Genomic DNA, 24,701 nt, shown 5'->3' on the forward strand with positions numbered 1-24,701 from the left:
GAACTTCATTGAGTGTGATGCTTGGAGGTCTGTATGATTATTCGCTGGGGAGTTTTCAGAGTTGCTCCAGAATTGCAGATAAATCTGTGTTGAAATTTTGAGGTCATCCTCAAAAAAAATTTCCCAGTTGCAAATCTCGAAACATCTTCAGTCTTGAATTTCTGAAGAAGATCTTCTTCTCGAGAATTTTTGAGTCCCTCTCGAAAATTTGATCCCAATTGCTATTGTAAAGAGGGATAGAAATATTATGGGAGATATGATCGAACCCTTGTGGCGCCTACATATTCCGTTGAGGCACATAAGAAGAATTTACAAAGGAATTAACCGAGGCCGACATAGGTCGCCTACGTATCCCATTCTTGAGAATTAAGGTCGAATGTAGTTCAAATGTAAAGAAACATAAAAAGGGATAAATGGGGTGACCGAAGCCGACATAGGCCGCCTACGTATCTTATTCTTGAGAATTCAGGTCAGACGTAGTTCATCACAAAGAGGGATAAAAATTTAAGCAAAATAAATACAAGAAAAAAGAATGATTACAAGTAAATAACAGAAATGCAAATCGAAGCTTCACACGTAGTATCTCTTGACAGCATCCGAGTAATTGGTTTCGTCCATGCGCTGTCATCCATCTTTGATAAAACCAAAGCACCTCCAGATAAAACTTTGTGAACCATGTAAGGACCTTTCCAGTTTGGTGCGAACTTTCCTTTGTACTCGTCTTGATGAAGAAAAATATGCTTTAGAACCAACTGACCAACTTCAAAAAATCTGGCTCTTACTCTCTTGTGAAAGGCACAAGTCATTCTCTGTCTATACAACTGGCCATGGCAGATGGCAACCATTCTCTTCTCAACTATCAAAGTTAGTTGATCAATCTGCTTGGTGACCCATTCAGCATTACCTAACTCAGCTTCTTGGATGATTCTCAAAGACGGTATCTCGACTTCAGCAGGTATGACTGCTTCTGTTCCATATACTAGTAAATAAGGTGTAGCACCAGTCGATGTTCTGACAGTCGTGAGGTATCCCAATAAAGCATACGGTAACATCTCATGCCAACCTCGATGCTTGTCAATTATTTTCCTCAAAATCTTCTTGATATTCTTATTGGCGGCCTCTACAGCTCCATTCATATGCGGACGATAAGTAGTTGAATTTCGATGAGTAATCTTAAATTACTCACATATCGCTCTCATCAAGTGACTATTGAGATTTGCACCATTATCAGTAATGATGGATTCTAGCATTCCAAATCTACATATCAAATTGTGGTGAAAAAAATCAGCCAACACTTTCTAGGTTACCCACTTGTAAGAAGCTGCTTCCACCCATTTAGTGAAATAATCAATGGCAACCAAAATGAATCTGTGTCCATTAGAAGCGGTTGGCTCTATCGGAACGATGAATCCATTCTCCAAGCTTAGAATGGCCAAGGTGAACTCATAGCATTAATTTCGTAAGGTGGCACTCAGATCAAATACCTTGCACTTGACGTTTGTGGCATTTTTGTACAAACTTTCAACAATCATTCTCCATAGTTATCCAAAAATATCTAGCTCGTAAAATCTTTATTGCCAAAATGAGTCCATTCATATGTGTGCCACCAACATATATCTGTTCAATAAGCCTCGCGGCTTCAATGGCATCAACGCATCTTAGAAGACCCAAATTTGGAGTCCTCCTATACAAGATTTCCCCACTTCAAAAGAAATTGAGAGCCATGTGGCGTATTGACTTCTTCTGATTGGACGTAGCATCTTCACGATAAGTTCCAGACTCCAAATACCTCTTTATGTCAAAATACCAAGGCAAACCGGCTGGTTCTGCTTCAACATGGGAACAATGGACTGGATGTTCTTTCAGTTCTACATCCAGAGGATCAATATAATCAGTATCCTGATCTTTAATCATCAAAGCGATGGTGGCAATAGCATCGTCCAGTTCATTCTGTATTCAGGGAGTATTTCTAAACTTTATCTTGCGAAACCTTTTGCACAGCTTCTACACATATTGTACGTAAGGTGTAATCTTTGGGTTCTTCACAGCCCATTCTCCTCAAACTTGATGATACAAAAGGTTTGAATCTTCAATAACCAACAACTCGTACACACTCATGTCGATGGCCATTTTTCAAACCTAGAATACACGGTTCATATTCGGCCATGTTGTTCTTGCAATTAAATCGGAGCTTAGCCGCCATGGGATAGTGCTGACCAGATTCTGACACTAAGACTGCTCCAATACCTTTATCTTGATGATTTGCCGCTCCATCAAAGAACAATCTCCAACCTGGATATGCTTCAGAAATATCCTCACCCACAAATGACACTTCTTCATCGTGAAAATAAGTCTTAAGTGGTTCATACTTTTCATCAACGGAATTTTCTGCAAGATGATCAGCCAAAGTGTGTCCCTTTATTGCCTTCTGAGTCACATACACAATATCAAACTCACTCAACAGCATTTTCCATTTAGCTAACTTTTCCGTCGGCATTGCTTTCTGGAAAATATACTTCAACGGATACATTCTGGAAATGAGATATGTAGTGTAGGAAGACAAATAATGTCTCAGCTTCTGGGCGATCCACATCAATGCACAACACGTTCTCTCCAACAAAGTGTAATGAGACTCGTATGGAGTAAACTTCTTGCTTATATAATAGATAGCCTTTTCCTTCTTTCTTTTCTCGTCATGTTGACCAAGTACGCATTCGAATGCGTTATCTGAGACAAACAAGTACAGCAACAAAGTACTCCCTTCTCGCGGTGGAACCAATACCGGTGGAATGGACAAATAGTTCTTGATAGCATCAAAAGCGGTCTGACACTCTTTAGTCTACTTTGTTAGGGCATCTTTCATCAGCAACTTGAAAATAGTCTCACACACAATGGTTGAATGAGATATGAATCAACATATATTGTTTAACCTCCCCAAGAAACTCATCACCTCTTTTCTCTTCTTCGACGAAGGTAACTCTTGGATTGCTTTAATCTTAGAAGGGTACATCTCAATACCCCTTCTGCTGACTATAAATCCCAACAATTTCCCGGATGGAACTCCAAAAGCGCATTTGGCGGGATTTAACGTCAAGTTGTAGCAATGCAAATGATCAAAGAATTTCCTTAGATGTGTCAAGTGATCCAAACTCTCGCGGGCTTTGAATATGACATCATCCACATACACTTCAATCTCCTTGTGAATCATGTCATGAAAAATAGTCCTCATAGCTCTCATGCACGTGGCACCAGCATTCTTGAGGCCAAATGGCATCACTCTGTAATGATATACACCCCAAGGTGTAATGAAAGCCGTCTTTTCTACATCCTCCACATCCATCAGAATCTGGTGATAGCCTACGTAACAGTCCGCAAATGACTGCATTTCATGCCTTTAGCAGTTATCAATCAAAATATTAATATTCGGCAACGGAAAATTATCTTTCGGGCTAGCTTTGTTGAGGTCTCTTTAGTCGACACAAATCTTGATTTTCCAATCTCTCTTGGCGACCGGAACAACATTGGCCAGCCACGTTGGATATTGTGTCACTTCCACCAATCGGGACTTTATTTGCTTGGTGATCTCTTCCTTAATCTTCAAACTCAGTTTAGGCTTGAATTTTTGAGTTTTCTGCTTCACCGGATTGAACTCCGGGTTAATTGGCAGGATATGAGATACTACATCGGTACTCAGCCCTTGCATGTCACCGACTTCCCAAACGAACACATCAATATATTCAGCAAGAAAATGAACTAGGCTCTCTTTATATGCTTCATTTAGGTGGGTGTTGATGTTAACCTATTTAACACATTCCGGATCTCCCAAATTTATTGTTTCCATTTCTTATAGATTTGATTTGGTTTAGGCTGATTCTCGAACTGCCGAAATTCCTCAGCGACATAATCTTGTTCCCCATTTTCTTCCTCATAATCGTCAACCTTGTCATCACCTGCCTCATTTTGTTCATTTAGTTCGTGACATGACATGACATTGGCAGGTCTGTAACTTAAGTTATTGAAATCATAAACACACAAAATTAGGAAAGTAAGGTATAGCAAACAACTAAATAAATAAAGTTAAAAACAAAGAGGCTTTCATTTAAAAACAATGCAAACTTTGGCCATGGCATGGGGCCATGTTGCTTTTTTTGAACATCATAATGAAAGTTCAAAAATTTGAACAGTTAAGAAAATGCAAAAATGGTGGGTCTCGGGCCTCTTCCGGACTGTCACCGATTTTAATATGCATGAAATGATGCCTTTCTACCCAAGATTTAAGGGTATCACAGTCGGCGTGGAGGTCCAATTCTACAACACCTCCCTTGGCTCAGCATCGCAGATACCAGCTAGCTTGACCTCCTCCTCGATAACAGCATCGATTTCCTCGAAGAGGTCACAGATTCCTTCCCTGAGGTCTTCATGCTCGGCATACTCCCAGATTGGAAAGTATTGATACAGATGTGGTATTTGCTTAGTCAAGGCTCGATCATTTTTCTTCTTCACCTTCATGTCATCATCTGTGGGGATGTACCCCAGACCATACCTTGATCCCTTAACAAGGACTGGAATAGGCTCAATAAATCCTTAGGAATCTCTTCCCAATTAGAACCCTTGCTCAAAACCATTCTACAGCATCACGGTGGCTATCATCTTGTACACGGCATGCATTGGAGTCTTCAGGGCCAAGTCTTCACTAGTGGCATTCACCAGCTCCATCGTGTAAAAGTTTGTACCTCGTGATATCTCATCAATGATTGACACCTGTCTGCCAGAGTGACTCCCCTCGCCATGAATAACCAGCTCTTTGTTCTGCCACACGAGCTTCATCATCGATGGAGAGTAGAGGGGACGGATCCAGACATATGGATGAAGGGCCTCCCAGAAGAAGGTTGTAACTGGTATCGATATCAAATACTTGAAATTGCGCGCTGATTTCTTCGGGGCAAGTTTGAATGGTCAAATTCACTGCTCCCAATGTGTCTCTCTTAACCCCGTCAAAGTCTCTCACGTTGACCTGGTTTTGCTCCAGTTTCCCAAGGTCAAACCTTAGCTGCCTCAACGTCAACAACGGGCAGATATTCAGACTAGATCAATCATCTTTTAAGACGCGGTTGACAGTCGTTTCACTGCATATCACAGTGATGTGTAGAGCATTGTTATGTGACCTCCCTTCAAGAGGCAGCTCATCATCACAAAATTTGATTCGGTAACCTCGGATAACCTGAAAAAACATGGCGGCCACGTTATCGCTGCTTGTGGCCATAGGTACGTAAGTATCATCGAGAGCTTTCATTAAGGCCTGTCTGTGGGATTGAGAGCTCATTAGTAGGGCCCATATAGATATCTGAGCTAGTGTCTTTTCCAAATTCTTGACGATGGAATAGTATTTTGGTTTCTTTCTCCTCCATAATTCCTCCGCTTCTCCTTTGCTTATCGGCCTCTTAGCCTGATGTTTCTCCTGTCCTCTAAGATCAAGCTCGTTGGGAGTGTAACACCTTCCAGACCTGGTCATGCCTTGAGAAACAGCAGTTTCAATAACAAACTTAGGCTTGACGAGAGTTTCTGAATGCACCAAGGCAACAACCTTTGCAGGTGTCAAAATAACAAACTCTCTCTTTTCTTTGATGCTTAGAAAAGCGATAGCCCTTTTCAAATCATCGAAACGATGGGAGTAATCATCTTCATTCCACACCAGTCTTCATCTGTCTCGATCATATTGACATTGCCGCCTCCATGATTTGGCAACGGGCTTGTGTTGACATTTGGTGCCGCCGGTTCGAGAGAGATTACCTCCTGATTAATCAGATCCTGAATTTTGTGCTTGAGGTTGATACAATCTTCGGTATCATGTCCAACACTGTTAGAATGATAAGCACATCTCTGATTGGGTTAGTAGAACTTTGAATTGACATCCACAGGTTTGGGCCTCATAGGATGGATACATCCAGCCGCAGCCAGTCTCTCATATAGTTTGGTCTGGCTTTCAGCGAATGCGGTAAAGTTCCTTGAAGGACTCTTCTCAAATCTAGGTTGGGGAGGGTCATAACTGCCTTGTTAAAGAGGAGGCACCTATTGATAATTTCTGGTATTTGGACGGAGAGCTTGACTTTTGGGATATGGATTTTTGGTAGTTTGGCGATGGAGCTTGGTAATTCGGAGGGGGATCTTGGTACAGTGGAACTTGGAGTTGATATACAAGAGGGGGTGCTTGGCAGTTCGACTGTACGTTAGCACAGTTGGGAGCAATAACCTGATAGGGAGATGGAATTTGGTAGGGTGGAGGATAATTTGGGTAAACGGGAGATGAACTTTGGTAATTGAGGGGTGGACTTTGGTATATGGGAGCTTGGAAGTTTGGATGAACGGATGTAGTGTTCTGATTATTGGGATGACTAGATTGCATATAACAAGATTGGTAGGACTTAGGGAAGGGTCGAGAATGACCTTGGGAATACGATGAGCTTCTGGGGGTTTTTCTTCTCCCATATGAAATAGCAGAAACATCTTCTCTTTTCTTTTTCAGCAAACCTGAAGACCCAGGTGATGCATCTACACGGGCCATCTTTCCTTATTTTAATTCATCTTCGATAGTCTCACCAATCTTGACTATCTCGGCAAACTTTGCTCCAACGAGTAACATGATTCTATCATAATATTCTAGCTCTTGCACATGCACGAACACTTCAACAATTTCTTTCTCGGTCATGGGTGGCCTTACCCTTGCCTTTTCTTTTATCCACCGATAGGCGAACTCCCTATAGCTTTCGGTTGACTTTTTCTTTATCTTCTCCAAAGAGTATCGATCGGGACCAATTTCTACATTGTATGCAAATAGATCGATGAAATCTTTTGCCAATGCATTCCAACTGGGCCATTGCCTAGTTTCATGTGAGGTAAACAATTCGAGAGACTCCCCACACAGGCTTTGGCTAAAAAGCCGCATCAAAAAAGCTTCATCCCTTCCAACTCCCACTAGCTGGTCACAATAGGCTCTAAGATGAGCCATAGGGTTGCCCACTCCTCAGAAGGTGTCAAAGTTTGGAATCTTGAACCCTTCTGGAAGGTCCGAATTTGGGTGGATACACAATTCCTCGTAACTATGTCCAGCGATGTCGGAAACGCATTGTAGCTCCTTCATGGCCTTCTTGATTTCCTATTTTATATCGACCCTTACATCTTACTTTGCCCTCTATTCTTTTTCTTGTTCCTCATAATGGTCCAACTCAGAACCGTGCACATTATGCTCGACAGCGACAGGAACTTGGAAAGTGGCTATCTTCGATAGGGGTGGAGCTATAGAGGGACTTTGAGCGTTTTGGGCGGTTTGGTAATTCTGTGGGTAGGCCTGAGGATTGGTGTTCTGATTTAAATGGTGATGAGATGTTTGGGGATTGAAAGCATTTAGATATTTATTTTGGTTTTGGTTTTGGTTTTGTGGGGATGAAGCGGTCTGATAGTGAGTATTTTGAGGATGGAGTGGCATTTAGGGATGGTTGTTTTGAAGGGGAGATGGAGTTTGGTAGGATGCTGAAGCATATTGGGGATTTTGGGTAGTCAGATCTATAACCAACGTATTATGAACAGGTGTAGATGGTTGATTCTGAGTTGGATCCATATTTAAGGAAGGGAAATAGATTGGAGGCCTTCCATCAGCAGTGTTAGCAGCAAATCCTAGTGGAGGCAAATCCTGTCTTCATTGCAGCTCTACCCTCATCTCTGCAATCTGCTGCATAATCAACTCATTCTGTTCGGCCACGGTGGGTTGAGCCACCACAACGTCAGTAAGGCTCACTTCTTTATTATTATGCCCCATAACTGTCTTTCCTCTATTTGAGCTTTGTCTAAGGAAGGAATCTCCGGACTTTTTGATCTAGTGAAATAAGGATGATCTGCCAGCTTTTTATCGACACAGATCAGTTGCAAAGTACCTGAGAAGGAAAACAACTCAAAGGCAGATTTGTCAATGTAGATTCAGAGTACAAAATGCATAATATCACATAGAGAGAAGATAAACACACAAGTTTCTTTGTTTGAAGATATCTTTGACCCACGAGTGAGGACAAAAACACACTTTTTAACAAGCAGGAGTTTGCTTGTTTTAGTTTTGACGTTGTCTCTGGAAGGCTAAATCATGTTGAGTTACAGCCTTCTTGTAGTTGTTCTTTGACGTCTGTTGATCAATTCTCCGTATTTTCTAGTAACATGGAGGGGAAATGAAAAATTTTAAAGATAGGGGCGGGCCTAGAAAGGCTGCCTTCATATCTCACAAGGAGAATTCAGGCCCAATGTAGTTTGAGTACAAGATAAAACATTTTCATTCATCCATTCATTATGATTACAAGGAAATTGAAAGGCAACACTAGAGTCTCATTTTTAAAATATGAAATGATGGCGACACTTTAGTCATTAATCTTCTTGTTGCAGCATTTGTCTCCTTCTTTCAGACGATCTAATAATGGAGGTTTGTAGATGATTTCCTCGTCGTTGTTTTCCTAAGTCGCTTTAGGGCGAGTGTTGTCGGGATCACTATTGGCTCCTCGCTAATAGACGGGGTATTTTTGCCCATTTCCCGAAGTTTAGCTAATAGAGTGGTTGTCTCAGATTCTATCCTCGCTTCTCTTTCTTGCACTTTCAATCGAAGCATGTCCAACTTTTCTCGCAAATCCTCTGTTTCCTTATCAACATCTATCTTTATTTTCATCTGTGATGCCAGATCCTCATCCAACGTCACGGTTGCAGCTTTGTAGATTGCGGTGTCCATGTCAACTCTAAGCCCTTCCTCCTTGGCTTCTTGAATTTCCCGAGTGATCCATTCAATCTTTCTTTGTAGAACTACTTCAGTGAGATGCATCTAGATGTTCTTACCTTTGTCCATAGCAGTGATTTAGCCTTTCCTGAGACGGTAGAGTAATGTTTTAGGATTTGTGGTATAGGAGGTAGTCTTTTGAGTGAGAAACTTGAGACTTGGGAATTTTGGTCGGACATTTTGTAATAGTGGCTTCTGTATATTCTTTGGAAATTTCTGGATAGGCGTGGGTTTACGATATCCTCATTCATAGAAACACAACACATAAGCAGTTAAACACACATATATCGCGTCCGAAAACATAAAGGGGGACCCTTTTGTGCTAAGGGTAGGCCTAGCGCATTTGAATGATGTACGTGTGAATTTAAACCAAATAAACAATTCCCCCCCAAAATAAAATTTACTAGTGAATAATAATGTTCACAGAGGGGAAATAAATATTAAAGACAAACCCACGCAGGGGCCATTTGAAAGTGCAATAAAGGCAGACCCACACAGGGGATAAAACAATGTAAATACATATAAAAACCCATGCAGGGGTGAGGTCCACTATGTCGCTCCAGATGATCCTGCTCCGTCGTCGTCCCTCTGAGCCTTGTGTTGCTGAAACATATATCTTAGCATCAGCAAGAAACTTTCACCCAGGCGTTCTTTGTCTTCCAAGCTTTCGTATCGCATCCTCTCAATTTTCTCCTTGATGCAGTTATCAAAATCATCATAACCACGCCTCAGTCTTTCAACCTCTTGAGTCACCCTCTCAAGAGTATCTTGGTTCTCGACAAACTTAGCGTACACCTCTTTGGTCTCTTCCTTTATCTCTTGTAGCTCGGCCACTTCTTTGTCTTCTATGTCTGTTACACTACAAAAGCTACACGGAGTTTGAAAGGAGACGTTTTGTATGTCCATCTTAAGCCATTCTTTGTAACCCTTGTCGTACCCAGCATTGAATCAGTCAGGGGCGATGGTGTCTTTATCCATATGCTTGGCACCTTTCCATTATCTGAACATTTCAGTCGCGCTGTGCACTCTATCATCCCCAATATTGTATACATAAGATCCATAGTACACTTCTTTGGGTATAGTTTGTCTCCTCCAGAACTTTCGCAAGACTCGGAATGGTGCATAAGGGCGAATTCCCCCGAATACCTGGTAGAGGAAGAAAAATCTATCTACGGCTCTCCACAATGACTTCTTTGGAGAAAAAATGGTCGAGCATCCATTGGAGGTCTTCTTCTCTCAATTCGGAGAATATTTGAGCCCATCTCCCCCTTGTTCTCTGATTGTTCATATTTGCCAGTACAACAGGTCATTCAAATCCTTGAGGGTATTCTTGTTGTCAAGAGTATGAAGCTCCCGAGTCCCAGCACCCTTTGCTAAATGGCTGAGGATCCACCACTAAAGGAGTAGGTTGCATCCTTGGAAGTATCGATGTCCATCTTTAAACTTTCCCAAGGCTTGATACATGTCGGACAGGATGACCGGAGCTATAAGATAGTATTTTGTTGTCCCTTGGTTTTCATACCCTTTGAACAAGGTGTGTACGAGTGTTATAAATCGAGTATTGATACTCAAACTTGGATCATGAGGGAAGACCATTTTTTCCAATAACGCCACAGCAAATGCTAGAGGACGAATCTCATTCCATTCTCTGTATGAGATCTTGAACTCTCGGTTGTAAGTAGCGTAGAATCTTTCATGTCGAAATCGGATATAAAGGTCCCTGAATGCTACGTGGGATTCTTGGCACCAGTAGGCAAAGTCCTTTCCCAACCTGAACCAGTCTGCAATATCTTCTACGAAAGGCTTATTGGGGATGAAGATGTCTTCTTGTTTCTTGCTCTCCTTTCTATCCCAGTGCCTACTGTGTCTATACAGTCTCTTATTTCCTCCAAAGTCGGGGTAATTTCGGCGGTTTCAAATCTAAACACCATCCTATGGCTATCCCAATATCCCGTAAGTACCTCTACCAGTTTCTCCCAACCGTTCAACAGTTCATGTTGATCAGTTCTGTTAATGCACCTACGTATTAGTTGAGGGTTCTTCTATGATCCCCATCCAAATTACCATACCACATCGTGAGTTGAGGTGGTGCTGAGACGACCATGTCAAACTTTGGGAAACGCTCCATATTAGCAAAACAGAAACTAGTTAGATTTTTCCCCACCCCCAAATTTGTTTTCACACGTACATTATTCAAACGTCAAATAATATGATGTGTCGCAAGGTCGAAGACCTTAGACACAATTTTGGAGGTTTTCTACTAAATGGACTTCATACACCTTGGGTATTAATCCATCTTAGGCTAATTCTTAATTTGGTTTTGATTTCGCTCTATCTTAGGTTTACTAGAATAGTCTTCAAATTAACGGTTACCCGAGTCGGATATACGTCGGGATGAAGCTACCAAAAAACGTCGAATGACCGTTTTCCAACTATTTGTTTGATACTTCCAAATGATTTCTTGTGTATTTTCTGAAGAAAGCCATGGAAAGCCATGTAACTTTCATTTTCCTAATGCATACTACTTTCCATTTGGCGGGAATATGTAACGAAAGAAACCGTTTCAAAACTAAATTAAACTAAACAAATAAACAATTTATCACAAATAGCGAAACAACGTTATTTTTAAGGTTAGAATCCTGCTACATCCCCAGCGGAGTCGCCATTTCTGTTTTATCAAAAATTGGGAAAATATTTGTTTTTGAAAAGTTTTCAATTTTTTAAAGAGTCGCCACTTAATTTTTAAAAGAAATAATTAAGAAAACTTATTGTTTTCAAATAACCTAACAAAAAAATTTGTTTGAAAACAATTAGAAGGTTCGGGGATTCATATTTATGTTTTGGGAAGGCGTTAAGCACCTAAAACATCCGCTTAACGCGGTTATCTGACAACTAACATATCTGGCTAGAATTTAGTTTATTTTGAAATAAAGTATTGCTTAGATTTTTTCTTAAAACTAAGTAATCGATTTTATAAATATATTCACCTTTTTAGGATCGGTTTGAAATTAGTTTTAAGTTGATAAAACGTTTACGCCATTTTACGAGGATTGGAGTTTTCGACCGTTTAAAACTATCAACAACTAAAGCAAGTAAATAATGAACAAACAAGAGAGAGAGAGAGAGAGAGAGAGAGGGAGAGAGATTGGGTTTAAGTCCGGATTCTGTCCACCTGGACTGGTATTTGGACCCATTTTTCTTTTGGATCTTCGGTCCACTTCATCTCTACCTGTCCTAAATCGTAAGAATACAATAAGTAAAATAAATAAATGGGCTTATGCCCAACAACAACCGAAATACAAGACTTAAAATAAATTTTTGGATCCTAATGATCCAAAGTTAACTCTCCAATTGACTCCATATTCCTCGGCTATAGGGAGGGGCCTGCTCGTCTCTTTGGAGTGGGAGACTCGATAAAGTAGTAAGAGCCTTTGTGGCTCGTCTTGAAAGGGCAAGGAGAAAATAGGAGTTCAATAATAAACTCGGACAAAATCGCAGAAAATAAAAAAAACAAGGATAAAGTTAGTGCAAGCTCATATAATGAAATCGAAATGCATAACAAATAAGTAAAATTAAACTCATCCCTAAATCTCGAGGGCCTACAAAGGAAGGCATACCACCAATTAAATATACACGATCTTGAAATCTATTTCTACTAAGCATTCTGTAAATAAGCTTAATAACACATTTTCTTTTAATTTTATTTTAACCAATACTCTGCTACTATCATCATTTTTTTTATTTTTAATAAACAGACACCTTAAACAATAGCACTAAATGATAAGCTCTACAACATTGAAGTTAACCGTAAATTTATTTCCAATGATTGATGGTATATCGGTATTGAAAGAATAATCAAACCCAAAGTCAAACATAGATATTATGCCATGCAAAATTGGGTTAAAACAGTTTCTGATACTAAATGCATAATAGGCAAACTCCATATACTGTCACAAAATCTATTCACAGAGCATCAGATCAAACGCTTGAAGGAATGGGCCATTTTAACACTGTAATGAGAGCCTAGCATATACTATAAGTAAAATAGACAACCAAATGGGCATAAAAAGAATATACAAATTGAGTAAAAGAAATCACAACCAAGATAGAGAAATAATCTTTATGCCCGTAGACAAGGAAAATTATCAATGAAAATGCTACGACTCATGGATGATATCTAGTCGTAATGACTGACGCAAATAACAGCAGTAAGAAAGATTCAATTAGCATGTTCCAGCCTTATACTATGAACATGAAGGAAAACAAGAAAAAGGAAAAGAATTTAAAGCTTCGGGTCAAAAAAATATGAGTAGCCTGCGATATATTAACGGAGCTTTACACATAAAAAAAAAAAGAAAGGAACACCTATCCACTAAATGAAATCTACTACAAAGATATCTTTTTTTTACTTTATACAACTAAGATGCATTGATCCCGAAAAACCGATCAATCTTTCCACATACGACAGTCGTGAATCGAACAAGAATATAAGCATAGGAATAAACGGGCAAATAGTTTTAGAACTAAATAAATGCAGGCGTAAGAAACTGGACATAAGCAAAAAAGAAAAAAAAACATTCTAAGGAGCCAGAAACGACTATGAAACACACGCAATCCTCATATATATTAAACCATATTCTTGAATGAATAACTCTAAAAGACAACAACATAGTAACATTCAAAACACTCCATGAATAACACCCAAACAATAAATAAATAACACCTGACTAAGACATATACGGCAACAAACTCTTTAAGGATCCTTATAGCATGGGCAATTCTTATATCAAACCTCTCATTTGAATTTTCATCCCAGACATATATGAAAACAAACCTCTCATGAGAATATATATAGGGATGAATTTAGGGTTGGGAAAGAGGGGGTTAAGCAAGGGCAATTCATATATCAAACCTCTCATTTGATTTTTCATCCCAATCTTACCCTGAAAACAAAAGGGTATTCTCGAATGATTCCCCCAGCCGAACGGGAGGGAGAGAGACGTAGGACTGGATTGACATCCTCGTCCTAATGAGCAACGTGTCATCACCTCCAAACGGGCAAGGACGATTTTGCAGAGCTACAGCTGGGAAAGTTGTACGATGCAGAAGAGAGGGAAAGAGACGTTGGGGACGGATTTCTCATGCGTATGGGAGCGAGGAAAACGCACAGGGGTATAGCACTCTCTGATTTTTTTTTGTTTCTTTCGGAAGAAGACAACGATATAGGCTGAGTTATTAGATAGGAGTTGGGTTGGCTTGAATTATTTGGAAATTTTGAAAACAAAAAAAAGATTGGGCCTGGGGGAAATTTGATGGCAGGTGAATTTGGGCCGCAAAATTGGGTAAAAGGTGTTAGGCTTGAAAAAAATGGGCTGGGAATTGGTTTGGGTTTCATTAGTAATTTGGGGTTATCTGAAATTGGTTAATAATGGCCCCAAAGCTGTCTTAAGAAGAGTGCCCATTTAGCTAAATTATTGGCTAAATGAAAAAGTTTAAAGACAAATAAATATAATTAATTCACGAGACTTCTTTAAATTAATGAAATAAAATAGTTAGTTCGACTATTAATTAACACAAACAAAGTTACCACTTAAATCACACTAGTTTTCTAAATATTTCAAGAAAACTAAGATCTTTTGAGAGTAATTTTGAATGGTCATAAAATATACCAATTATATACATATATGTAAAGTATATATATGTCACCTAGAATTAAAAAAAAACTATTTAAAATAAACTCAAAAAACATTTTAAATTTTATAAAATGTATTATTCCAAGTCACTTAAAAGTCAAGAAGCTCGTTGACTAATTATTATTGGGGAGGGTCAAAATTGGGTGTCAACAGTCATATGAACAGATAATACTTGCAGCTCAGAATTTAGTCTCTTCACCTCAGAATTTAGTCCCTTAAACGGATCCTCTCTTCCTCAGTAGTCCCCATTTGTGTAGAATATTTCTGCAAGGCATGTAAATTAGTCGTAGAAGTTGCCACAAACATACCGTTTGTTCCAATGCCATTAACTCATCCTTATTACGATCCCTCAAAGTTTGAGACACATACTTATCTTTAAAAAACATGAAATTGGGTCCTAATAAGTGGGGGTAAAACTGAAAATCTACATCCACATAAGTTCTCCACCACTGCTTAGCCTTACGTTGAAGCTGAAAAGTCACAAACTCAACCTCATGTTGATGGAGAATTCCCAACTTATGAAACCTCTCATAGCAATCTAGGATGAACTCAAATGCATCCTCACTCTCAGAACCATGGAACACATGAGGTTTCATATTCAAGCACTTAGTCAACTCTCATGCTCATTACCAGTCATAATAGGACCCAACAAAGGATGAAAGAAGTATCATTAGCTCCAGTTCCACCCACCTTGTGGACAATGATGGCAATAGGGGGTCGGCGGGAGCTTTAGTTGCTTGAATAGATGGAAGCATACCCGGACCAACCAATCTTTTCAAGAACATCATGATATGTTGTGATAACACTAGGTCTAAAGGAAGAATACATGTATTCTCAACCTACACTTCTTCCTCTTGTCCAACATTCTCTTCATTCTCAACCTCGATATTATCCACTACCTCTTCACGATGCGTAGGAGGGGTCTCATTCTTGGGAGCATTTTCAATCGGTGCTCCATCCCTAGTAAGTGCCACCCTTCCTTGGTATCTACCCCTAGCTCTTCCTCAAATACTTCCTTGATCGCGACCTCCCACTGTAGATTCCTCAACTGAAGCATTAATAGGAGTTATGGTCCTAACGTTGTTGAACCTAGTGTTAACCATCTGCAGGCAGAAGAGTGTAAAAGATTCGATACCAATTCAAAATGGCAGATACAACCTTTAATCAAGTTATAGAGCAAAAGGAGACAAGAGGAAATAGAGAGATTTTGTGAAGTCCTATAACCTCTCGAAGAAAAGTGCAACGCTTCCATATTGTTTCGTAAGCCTCTTCAAGAAGTGTTTTGGTACATCGAGAAAAATGAACCTAGGCTCTGATACCAACTTTGTTATGATGCAGACCATCGTGGTTAGCACCCACACTAACCCTGGTAGGAGAATCATTTATACTAATTAGCTAATCAACTTAATCAAAATACTAAGGCATTTAATTAACGGAAGCAAGTTTAAATAATAAAGAAAACCGTCTAATAATCCAAATTAACATTGCGGAAGTAATGCCTAGAACATGAAAATCAATGTACGAAAACATATAAAATTCAACCATAAGTATAAAGAACAAGGTTACAACCCCTCAAACTAACATAAAACTAACTAAAGAACTAGTTTAAGTTCGGAGTGTGGACATAATAGAAAAGAGAACTCATGGAAGCCTAGAAGAACTGGCTCACCCTTGAAATTGAACGATCACTGATCCTCTTAATAGCATCCTTAAGATGCCTTGTATCAACAAAGAAATACCAAGCGTAGTATCAGTACACAACTACTGTGTACTGTTAGTTACACGTGGCTATCCCACTAAGTGCAACATACATGAGTCATTGCAACATAATAACAATATGCATTCACCCAACATATACAACATCATCATCATTTATGAAACAATGTACAATTTCACATTTCTCAATTACATAGGCATGACAAGTCAATGGTCCTCTCATGGAACCCAAACCCGAACTATTAGCATACTTAAACGTGGTACTTAATCTAATGTCTTTGCGAGAACGTGGCAACCAATCCCATATTTATGCTATATGGCAACGATCAAAGTTTGTGTGTTAAATGCAACACCCGATCCATTCAACAAACCACAAACAGAATCACAAGTATAATCTCATAGTCATACAATCAAGTCATGATTCATGGCATTAATAATTCATCTATCTTATTTACACTAGTGTGATCAATAATGCAACGTTCGTATACATACATGTATTATCATAAAGCAAGAAAAAACATATATCACACAATCATAAAATCGCAACCATCACCAACCTCGAAAAAAATATATATCATACAATCATGAAATCGCAACCATTATCAACCTCGAAACAAGCTTGAATTCCCCAAGAAACTTAATTCTTCTCTTTCTACATTTATTCTGCTTGTTCTTGGTCTACAAATAATTAATACAGCACAAGAATCAATAAACAATAACTAATTACCTGAATTATAAATAATTCTATCAACCCTAGATCAAATCCATAATCACAATATCCGAAGTAGGGATTTTCCCACTATAATTTCCAAATTAAAACCATCTCCCATCATTAATTACCCACTAGATTACATTCTACGGATCGAAAAAATAGATTTGGAGACTGAAAATATTATCTTTAACCTCAAGAATGGTGGAAAACTTTCAAGAAAACACATGGATTCGTTCCTTACCTCTCAAGTTCATACATTTAAGAATAAAACATTTTTGGGGTTTATTTCTAACTCTTAGTCGCTTCTACCCCGCCATGGCGGCACTGCAACAATGGCCCCTCCCTAGAGAGAAAATCCCGCCTTAGCGGCTTACACTGAACCAGTGAACAAAATTAATAATTCCAAGACCCCTATTTGATATTAAACCTTTATCCTATGACACTCTGAAAATACTCGTTCACGCTAAGATCATTTTGTAGAGTTCTACTTACCCGAATTCAATTATATAAAGTTATACAGGTTCTTTAATGTCTTAGATATCTACTCATGTTATCAAATTTATAATTATATCTCCCAATTTTTACCATATTTCCCTAGACTTAAATGAATCTGATTTCGTCCAAATCTGGACTAAGTTGGGAAATTTTCAGTTGCTACAAAAAAAGTTTTTAGGCCCAAAATTTTTCCCTGTTGGCTTTTCAATAACAATGGGAATCTGTCAATTTACTTTACGGTGTTTGCTCTATCTGAGTTCTTGTAAAGTGTAAATTTAATTTATTTTGATTCTAACTACTCTAAACTACATCTAAACATCGAGATATCATTCATGACATGAATCATAACCCTTGAATCATAATTAAAATTCAAGGTAGAGTTAAAAGTAAAGTCTTGAGAGTTCTTTCGAGTCATTTTAAAAAGTCTTTTACAATCTCTTAAAACCTTTTTTAGGACTTGAGTACTATATTTTGAGGATAATGAGAGTTTATTTTCATTTTTTTCAAAATTAATATATGGGAACTACGTATTTCCAAGAGTAAATGTTTTTACAATTAAAATGAGAGAAACATTGGTTTCCAAATGATTTCATGAAGAGGATTTGATTTTGATATCTTTTGAGTAATAATCTCAAACTTTAAGAATGCAGGAATGTTTTTAAATATATGAGTTGGGTTATATTCATGGGAGTAGTATTGAGCACTAGGATGATTTCATACAACTCAATATCCTTATAAATCATGTAGCCAACGTGGGTAGAAAGGGTCATACTTTTTGTATTTTTCCTTATCGCTTTTTAAGCATAGTTGATATTATTATACGGTAAGGTATAGGACATTTCTAGCAGTGTGGGTGAGACGTTGTATTATCACATAATTCATAGTGATATGATTGTCGGTAAGAGAATCTCTCAAATTGACTTATTTTGTATCTTTAAATACAAACTGAGTATTCATTGTATACTTAAATACATTGAGTTTTTATCTACTGTTTTAAATGCTTTATATAAACTGCATCTTTGCATGACAAAATTGGTGGTTACAAAAATGTGAACCTAAATCACTGATAATAGTTTTTGGGGTCTCAAACATGTGAAAAAATTCTTTTTGAGAAACGTTTTAACACTTCTTGCTTCATTAGTGGTAATGCCATAGCTTCCACCCACTTGGAGACATAGTAAACTACTAAAACAATGTATTTGTTCCCAAGTAATCTAGGAAAAGAGCCCATAAAATCTATCCCCCAATAATCGAATAACGTAATTTCAAGGATTTGCGATAGTGGCATTCATATATCCTGGATATACTCCTTTTCAATTGACATTAAACATAACACTACAAAAGGAATGAACATCTCGAAACATCATGGGCCAATATAATAGCCACATTGCAAACTTTTAGAGGTTGTCTAGATACCTCTATGATGACCACCTGCAGGCAAAATATAACATGCTTCTAGTATTTCATTCACCTCCAAATTGGGTATTGCAATGCCGAATGATATTATCAGCACACTCCCTAAAGAGTAACTGTCCATCCCACATATAATTCTTCACATCAAATAGGAATTTCCTTTTTTTGATGGCTACTCAAATCATCAGGTAACAACCCACATACAATGAAGTTTGTGAAATCAACATTTCAAGAAACAGAGGATGTAGAAACTACCATTACCAACTAATCAAGAAAAGCATCGTCGATATATTTCTCCTCAACTATTCTAGCATCTGGTTCCAACCTTGAAATATAGTTCGCTACTTGATTTCACACCCCTTTCTATTTTTAACTTCAAAAGTCAAATTCTTGAAATAGTAGCACCCACAGAATAAGACTTAGTTTAGTATCGTTCTTTGACATTACGTATCATAGAGTTGCGATCTATGTGCACGATTAGTTTGGTGCCCAACAAGTAGGCTTTAAAATTCTCAAACCCAAATACAATAGCCAACAAAATTTGTTTCGTTATGGTGTTATTATTTAGAGCAAAAAAATCAAGGTTTTCTAGAATAATTGATAGAATGAAAGAACTTGTTTTTCTGTTGCCCAAGTATACATCCCAGTACCAAGCCACTAGTTACAAATGGGAGACTTCAATCAGGTTCTATGATGAATGGTTTTGAGAAGACTTTTTCTCCTTCAACATCTTGAAAGAATCCAAACAGGTATTGTCAAAAACAAATGTAATTTCTTTCGCAAAATGCCTGCACAATGGAATAGCAATCTTGGAGAAGTCTTGAATAAACTGCCTATAAAACCCGGCATGACCAAGAAAGCTTCTTACACCCTCTAACCAAAATTGGCGTAGGTAATTTTTCAATAGCTTGGATTTTATCTTGATGAACTTCAATACCGTCCCTCGAAATTTTGTGCCCAAGAACAATTCCTTGTTTACCATGAAGTGGCACTTTTCCCAGTTGGGGACCAAATTTTAATCTTCACATGTTTTAAGCACCATGTCCAAATGATTCAAGCAATTTTCAAGAGAGTCTCCAACGACCAAAAAATCATCCATGAAAACTTCAATGCAATCATCCACCATATTTGTAACGATTTTGATAATGTACAATGTTGAATGGTAGATGGCATGTAACATAACCCAAAGGGCATTATCTTGATTGCAAATGTTCCATAAGGGCATGTAAAAGTTGTTCTCTCTTTATCCTCTGGTGCAATGGAGATCTGGTAATACCCGGATACCCATAAAGAAATCAATATCACCCCTTTCATCCAAGCCTATCAGATATTTGGTAAATAAATGGCATAGGGAATTTATCCTTTTCAGTCGATGTTAAGCTTCCGAAAGTCCATACATGCCACCCGCGGGTCACTATTCTACTAGCGACAAGATCATCTTTTTAATATAGAACTACTGTGATACAACACTTTTTAGGAACACATTGTACCGAGCTCACCCATTGGCTATCTATAATTGGAAAAATGACTCCTACATCTAACAATTTTATAATCTCTTTTTTACCATTTCTTGCATTGGAGAATTTAATCGTCATTGTTTATCAAATCTTAGATTACAATCTTGAGGCAAATTAATTTTGTGAGTCCATACACTCACACCCCAGAGCTCTAATGTGCCTCTCCGAAATCACAATTAACAACTCAACTTTCTATTGTTCAAGATCATTTGAAATAATGAGTATGTTGTTAGTTCCCAAGAATACATATTTGAGATGCGATGGGAGTTCCTTCAAGACAAATCAAGATAGTTTGTATTTATCTCATTCCCAGATATTACCTTTTGCACATCTAAGCAGATAAACTAGGGTATGGCTTAAGAAAGTTTGCATTTATCTCATTCCTTAGGCATATATGATGCCTAATACTAGAGATATGGAATATTGCAATTTACCTTAATGAGTGGGGTGGAAGTAAATGTATGGACAGTTTTGCGATCATTCATGATAAGTGATGTTTCATAAACTATATTATTTTTAAAAGGTTAACATGGTCGAGGCAAAATGCAGTAACTTCTAATGACCCTCCAGGTCATTTCCACCATTTTCCAATTCTTCCGTGTTAAGAGATTTCTTATAGCAACTCGGAGTCATTCATGACTTGCAAGGACTGAAATTTTTAGTTGTTTGGTCTCTCATTTGAGTTTTTTTCAAGTTTCCATGGTTTGGAGAATCTGAAATTTGAACGATTGATTCAATCAAAACTTAATGTAGACGATCTTAGAATGGAATTTTTGTTGTTCATTAGCTCTAGAATATCGAGTTTGAACTACAAAAACCTTTCATGTGGATCCCTATGCTTTTGGGCTCATTTTGATCCGACTTGTGGAACTTGTCTTAAAAAGGAACTTGAGTGTGGGACCCACTTTTTCTTAAGACGCCCTGAGTTGGACGTTTTGACAAATCTATTGAGTTTGAATTATCGAATTTTGTGGAAGTATATATGATTTATTTTATTGGATCCCGAACAAATCCCAAGGTTTCATTAAGAGACTTAGAAAAATAGCTAAATCTGGTTTTGCTGGTGCAAACTTTTAGCGACGAAAAGTGGCTTTTAGTGAGAAATTGGTGATATATAAATCCTCATTTCCATCCTTCTTCCCCATTTTAAAACTTCAATTTTGAGTGCTCTAGAAATCCATTTTCGCTGATTCAAGTTGCATACTAATCGGAATTTTTGTGGCTACGTATTTGAATTAATTAAGCAAGTAAGAGTGTCACGACCCAAATTGAGCCGCGACTGGCACCCACATTTACCCTCCTATGTGAGCGAACCAACCAATCTAAACCCCAATCATTTACCAATAATAAATAGAAAATAATGCGGAAGACTTAAAACTCATTAACGAATCAATTAATAACTTCTAAAACCTCAAACACTTATTATTATCCCCAAAATCTGGAAGTCATCACCACAAGAACATCTATGATCAAATTACTAAACTAAGAGTATTCTAAGAAGCTAAACATAAGTCAAAAGCTAGTCCATGCCGGAACTTCAAGGCATCAAGACATGAAGAAGAAGATCCAGTCCAAGCTAAAAGCTTTAGCTCACCCTGAAATCCAGTGTAATGAAGACTGGCTAGAGTTGCGGTTGAGTTGAAGACGACGGCACGTTTGCTGCACTCCACAAATAACAAAGAAAGAAACATACAAGTAGGGGTCAGTACAAAACACGGGTACTGAGTAGATATCCTCGGCCAACTCGAAATAGAAAACAGTATATATCAGATCATATCATAAATCAACTACAATACTCAATCTGTAGCAACAACATGTACAAGAATCTTTGACAAGTAACGTCAAGTACACTCATGAGGACTCAAGCCTCTATATCATACTTATTTGGGAAATAGGTTCCTTTCATTCGAATTTATTAACATAATTTCAAGATTCATTATCTTTATTCCTCTTGTGTCGGTACGTGACACTCTGCTCCTCATCATACTATCCTGGTGTCGGAACGTGACACTCCGATCCCTTAATTCTACGTGTCGGTTCGTGACACTCGATCCCCTAATTCTACGTGTCGGTTCGTGACACCCGATCCCCTAATTCTACGTGTCGGTTCGTGAAACCCGATCCCCTAATTCTACGTGTCGGTTCATGACACCCGATCCCCTAATTCTACGTGTCAGTTCGTGACACCCGGTCCCCTAATCTCATTCTTGTTAATTCATCAAGCTTTCTCTCATACTAAGGCATCATCAATCTCATTACTTTAGTTCATCAAGCCTTCTTTCATACTAAGGCATCATCAATCTCATTACTTTAGTTCATCAAGCCTTCTTTCATACTAAGGCATCATCATTAACAAAGAGGTTTTTGTTCAAGATTTAGGATTCAATAGTCTCATCATGCTTATTTTATCACAATTACATAATCACATTCATGCAAGCATACAATTAAGCATATAGAAGGGTTTACAACACTACCCAATACATATTATTCGCTATTAATAGTTTACTACAAATAGCATAAAAACCATAACCTACCTCCACCGAAGATTCGTGATCAAGCAAGCAATTTCCCAAAGCTTTGTTCGTCTTCTTTCTCGTTCGATCTCTGTCTCTCTCTCTCTCTCTTGTTCTTTCTATTTTTCTTATTCAAATCCTCTTTCTTTTACCCTAATTAGCATATAATTAAGTATAAAAGATGAGGACTTAACCCACTAATTAACTCAAGGTTACCTCTTTTAACCCCCAAGTAATTGAGTTATTAATATTAAACCATTAAATTTATAATTATAAGCAGGAATAGTCCAACACGTCCCTTAAAATATTTAAAGAAATCCGACTCAGCCTGGGATTACGCAACCTGTAACGGGCCGTCGTGACTACGACGGTCCATCCTGCTGCTTCCGTCATAGAGTTCAGAGACTGAAATTTACTGAAGAGTCTATGACGGCCCGTCATGCCTGTGACGGTCCGTCCTTCCACTTCGTCACAAAGTTCAGAGAGTCGATTTCAGTACCCAATTTTCAGAATTCTAAGTGTTTTGGAATGAGACACCCTCGACGGTCCGTCGTGCCCATGACGGTCCATCGTGGGATCCGTCGTCTCAGCCAGTTTTTCCAGAAATAAAATCTGCTGCTCAAAATGACTAAACATGTCGTTACAATAGATACAAATTTACCCATCGTTCGTCCTCGAACGATCATAAGAAGAAAAACAAGGGCGAAAAGAAGTACCTGAATCTGTAAACAGGTGTGGGTATCTTTCTTGCATATCAGCCTCTTTCTCCCAAGTGGCTTCTTCAACGGGTCGATTCTTCCATTGAACTTTGATGGATGCAATCTCCCTTGACCTCAACTTGCGAACTTCTCTACCTAAAATAGCAACAGGCTCCTCCTTATAAGACAAATTTTCATCAAGCAGAACTGAATCCCAATGAATGATGTAGTTTCCATCCCCATGGTATCTTTTTAACATAGACACATGAAATACCGGATGCACTCCGTACAGCCCTGGAGGCACGGCTAACTCATAAGACACCTCCTCTACTCGCTTAAGAACTTCGAAGGGACCAATATACCTTGGGCTTAGTTTACCTCTTTTACCAAACCGCATCACCCCTTTCATGGGCGAAACCTTCAGCAATACTTGCTCACCCTCCATAAACTCCAAGTCTCTAACCTTTCGATCTGCATATTTCTTTTGCCTACTTTGCGCCGCTAAAAGCTTTTCTTGAATAGATTTAACTTTCTCTAATGAATCCCTCAAAAGGTCAGTACGCCAAGGTCTAACCTCAAATGCATCAAACCAACCAATGGGAGACCTACATCTCCTCCCATACAATGCTTCGAATGGGGCCATATCAATACTTGAGTGATAGCTATTGTTGTATGAGAAATCTGCTAAGGGTAAGAAATTATCCCAATGGCCACCAAACTCTATCACGCATGCACGAAGCATATCCTCCAGCACTTGAATCGTTCGCTCAGACTAACCATCGGTCTGAGGATGGAACGCAGTACTAAGGTCCAACCTAGTGCCTAATTCAACATGCAATGTTCTCCAAAACTTAGAAGTAAACTGCGTACCTCTATCTGATATGATGGAGAGTGGAACTCCATGCAATCGAACTTCTGAGATATAGATTCTGGCTAACTTCTCTGCATTGTAGGTCACCTTGACCGGAATGAAGTGAGCAGACTTAGATAACCTATAAATAATTACCCAAATGGAGTCATACTTACCTATTGTCTTGGGAACACCAACCACGAAGTCCATTGCAATTCTTTCCCACTTCCATTCAGGAATGGGCATTCTCTGAAGTGTTCCTCCAGGCCTTTGGTGTTCATACTTTAC

At 38.5% G+C, this 24,701-nt stretch overlaps 2 protein-coding genes across 2 annotated transcripts; both read right to left on the reverse strand.

The window, feature by feature from the left end:
* Window positions 1-536: 536 nt before the first annotated feature.
* Window positions 537-1,136, reverse strand: LOC101263454 (uncharacterized). Its single transcript, XM_004229090.2, has one exon. The coding sequence runs from the start codon at window positions 1,134-1,136 to the stop codon at window positions 537-539; it is 600 nt and encodes a 199-aa protein (XP_004229138.2).
* A 568-nt stretch (window positions 1,137-1,704) lies between these two features.
* LOC138342265 (uncharacterized) lies at window positions 1,705-6,562 on the reverse strand. Its single transcript, XM_069294608.1, has 8 exons — window positions 6,174-6,562; window positions 5,693-5,857; window positions 5,138-5,645; window positions 4,762-5,050; window positions 4,318-4,562; window positions 2,951-3,379; window positions 2,111-2,839; window positions 1,705-1,950 (listed from the first exon to the last, which is right to left on the reverse strand). The coding sequence occupies exons 1-8, from the start codon at window positions 6,560-6,562 to the stop codon at window positions 1,705-1,707; spliced, it is 3,000 nt and encodes a 999-aa protein (XP_069150709.1).
* Between the last annotated feature and the right edge of the window lie 18,139 nt (window positions 6,563-24,701).

The sequence above is a fragment of the Solanum lycopersicum genome, chromosome 1 (assembly GCF_036512215.1).
Source record: "Solanum lycopersicum chromosome 1, SLM_r2.1".
Lineage (NCBI taxonomy): Eukaryota > Viridiplantae > Streptophyta > Magnoliopsida > Solanales > Solanaceae > Solanum > Solanum lycopersicum.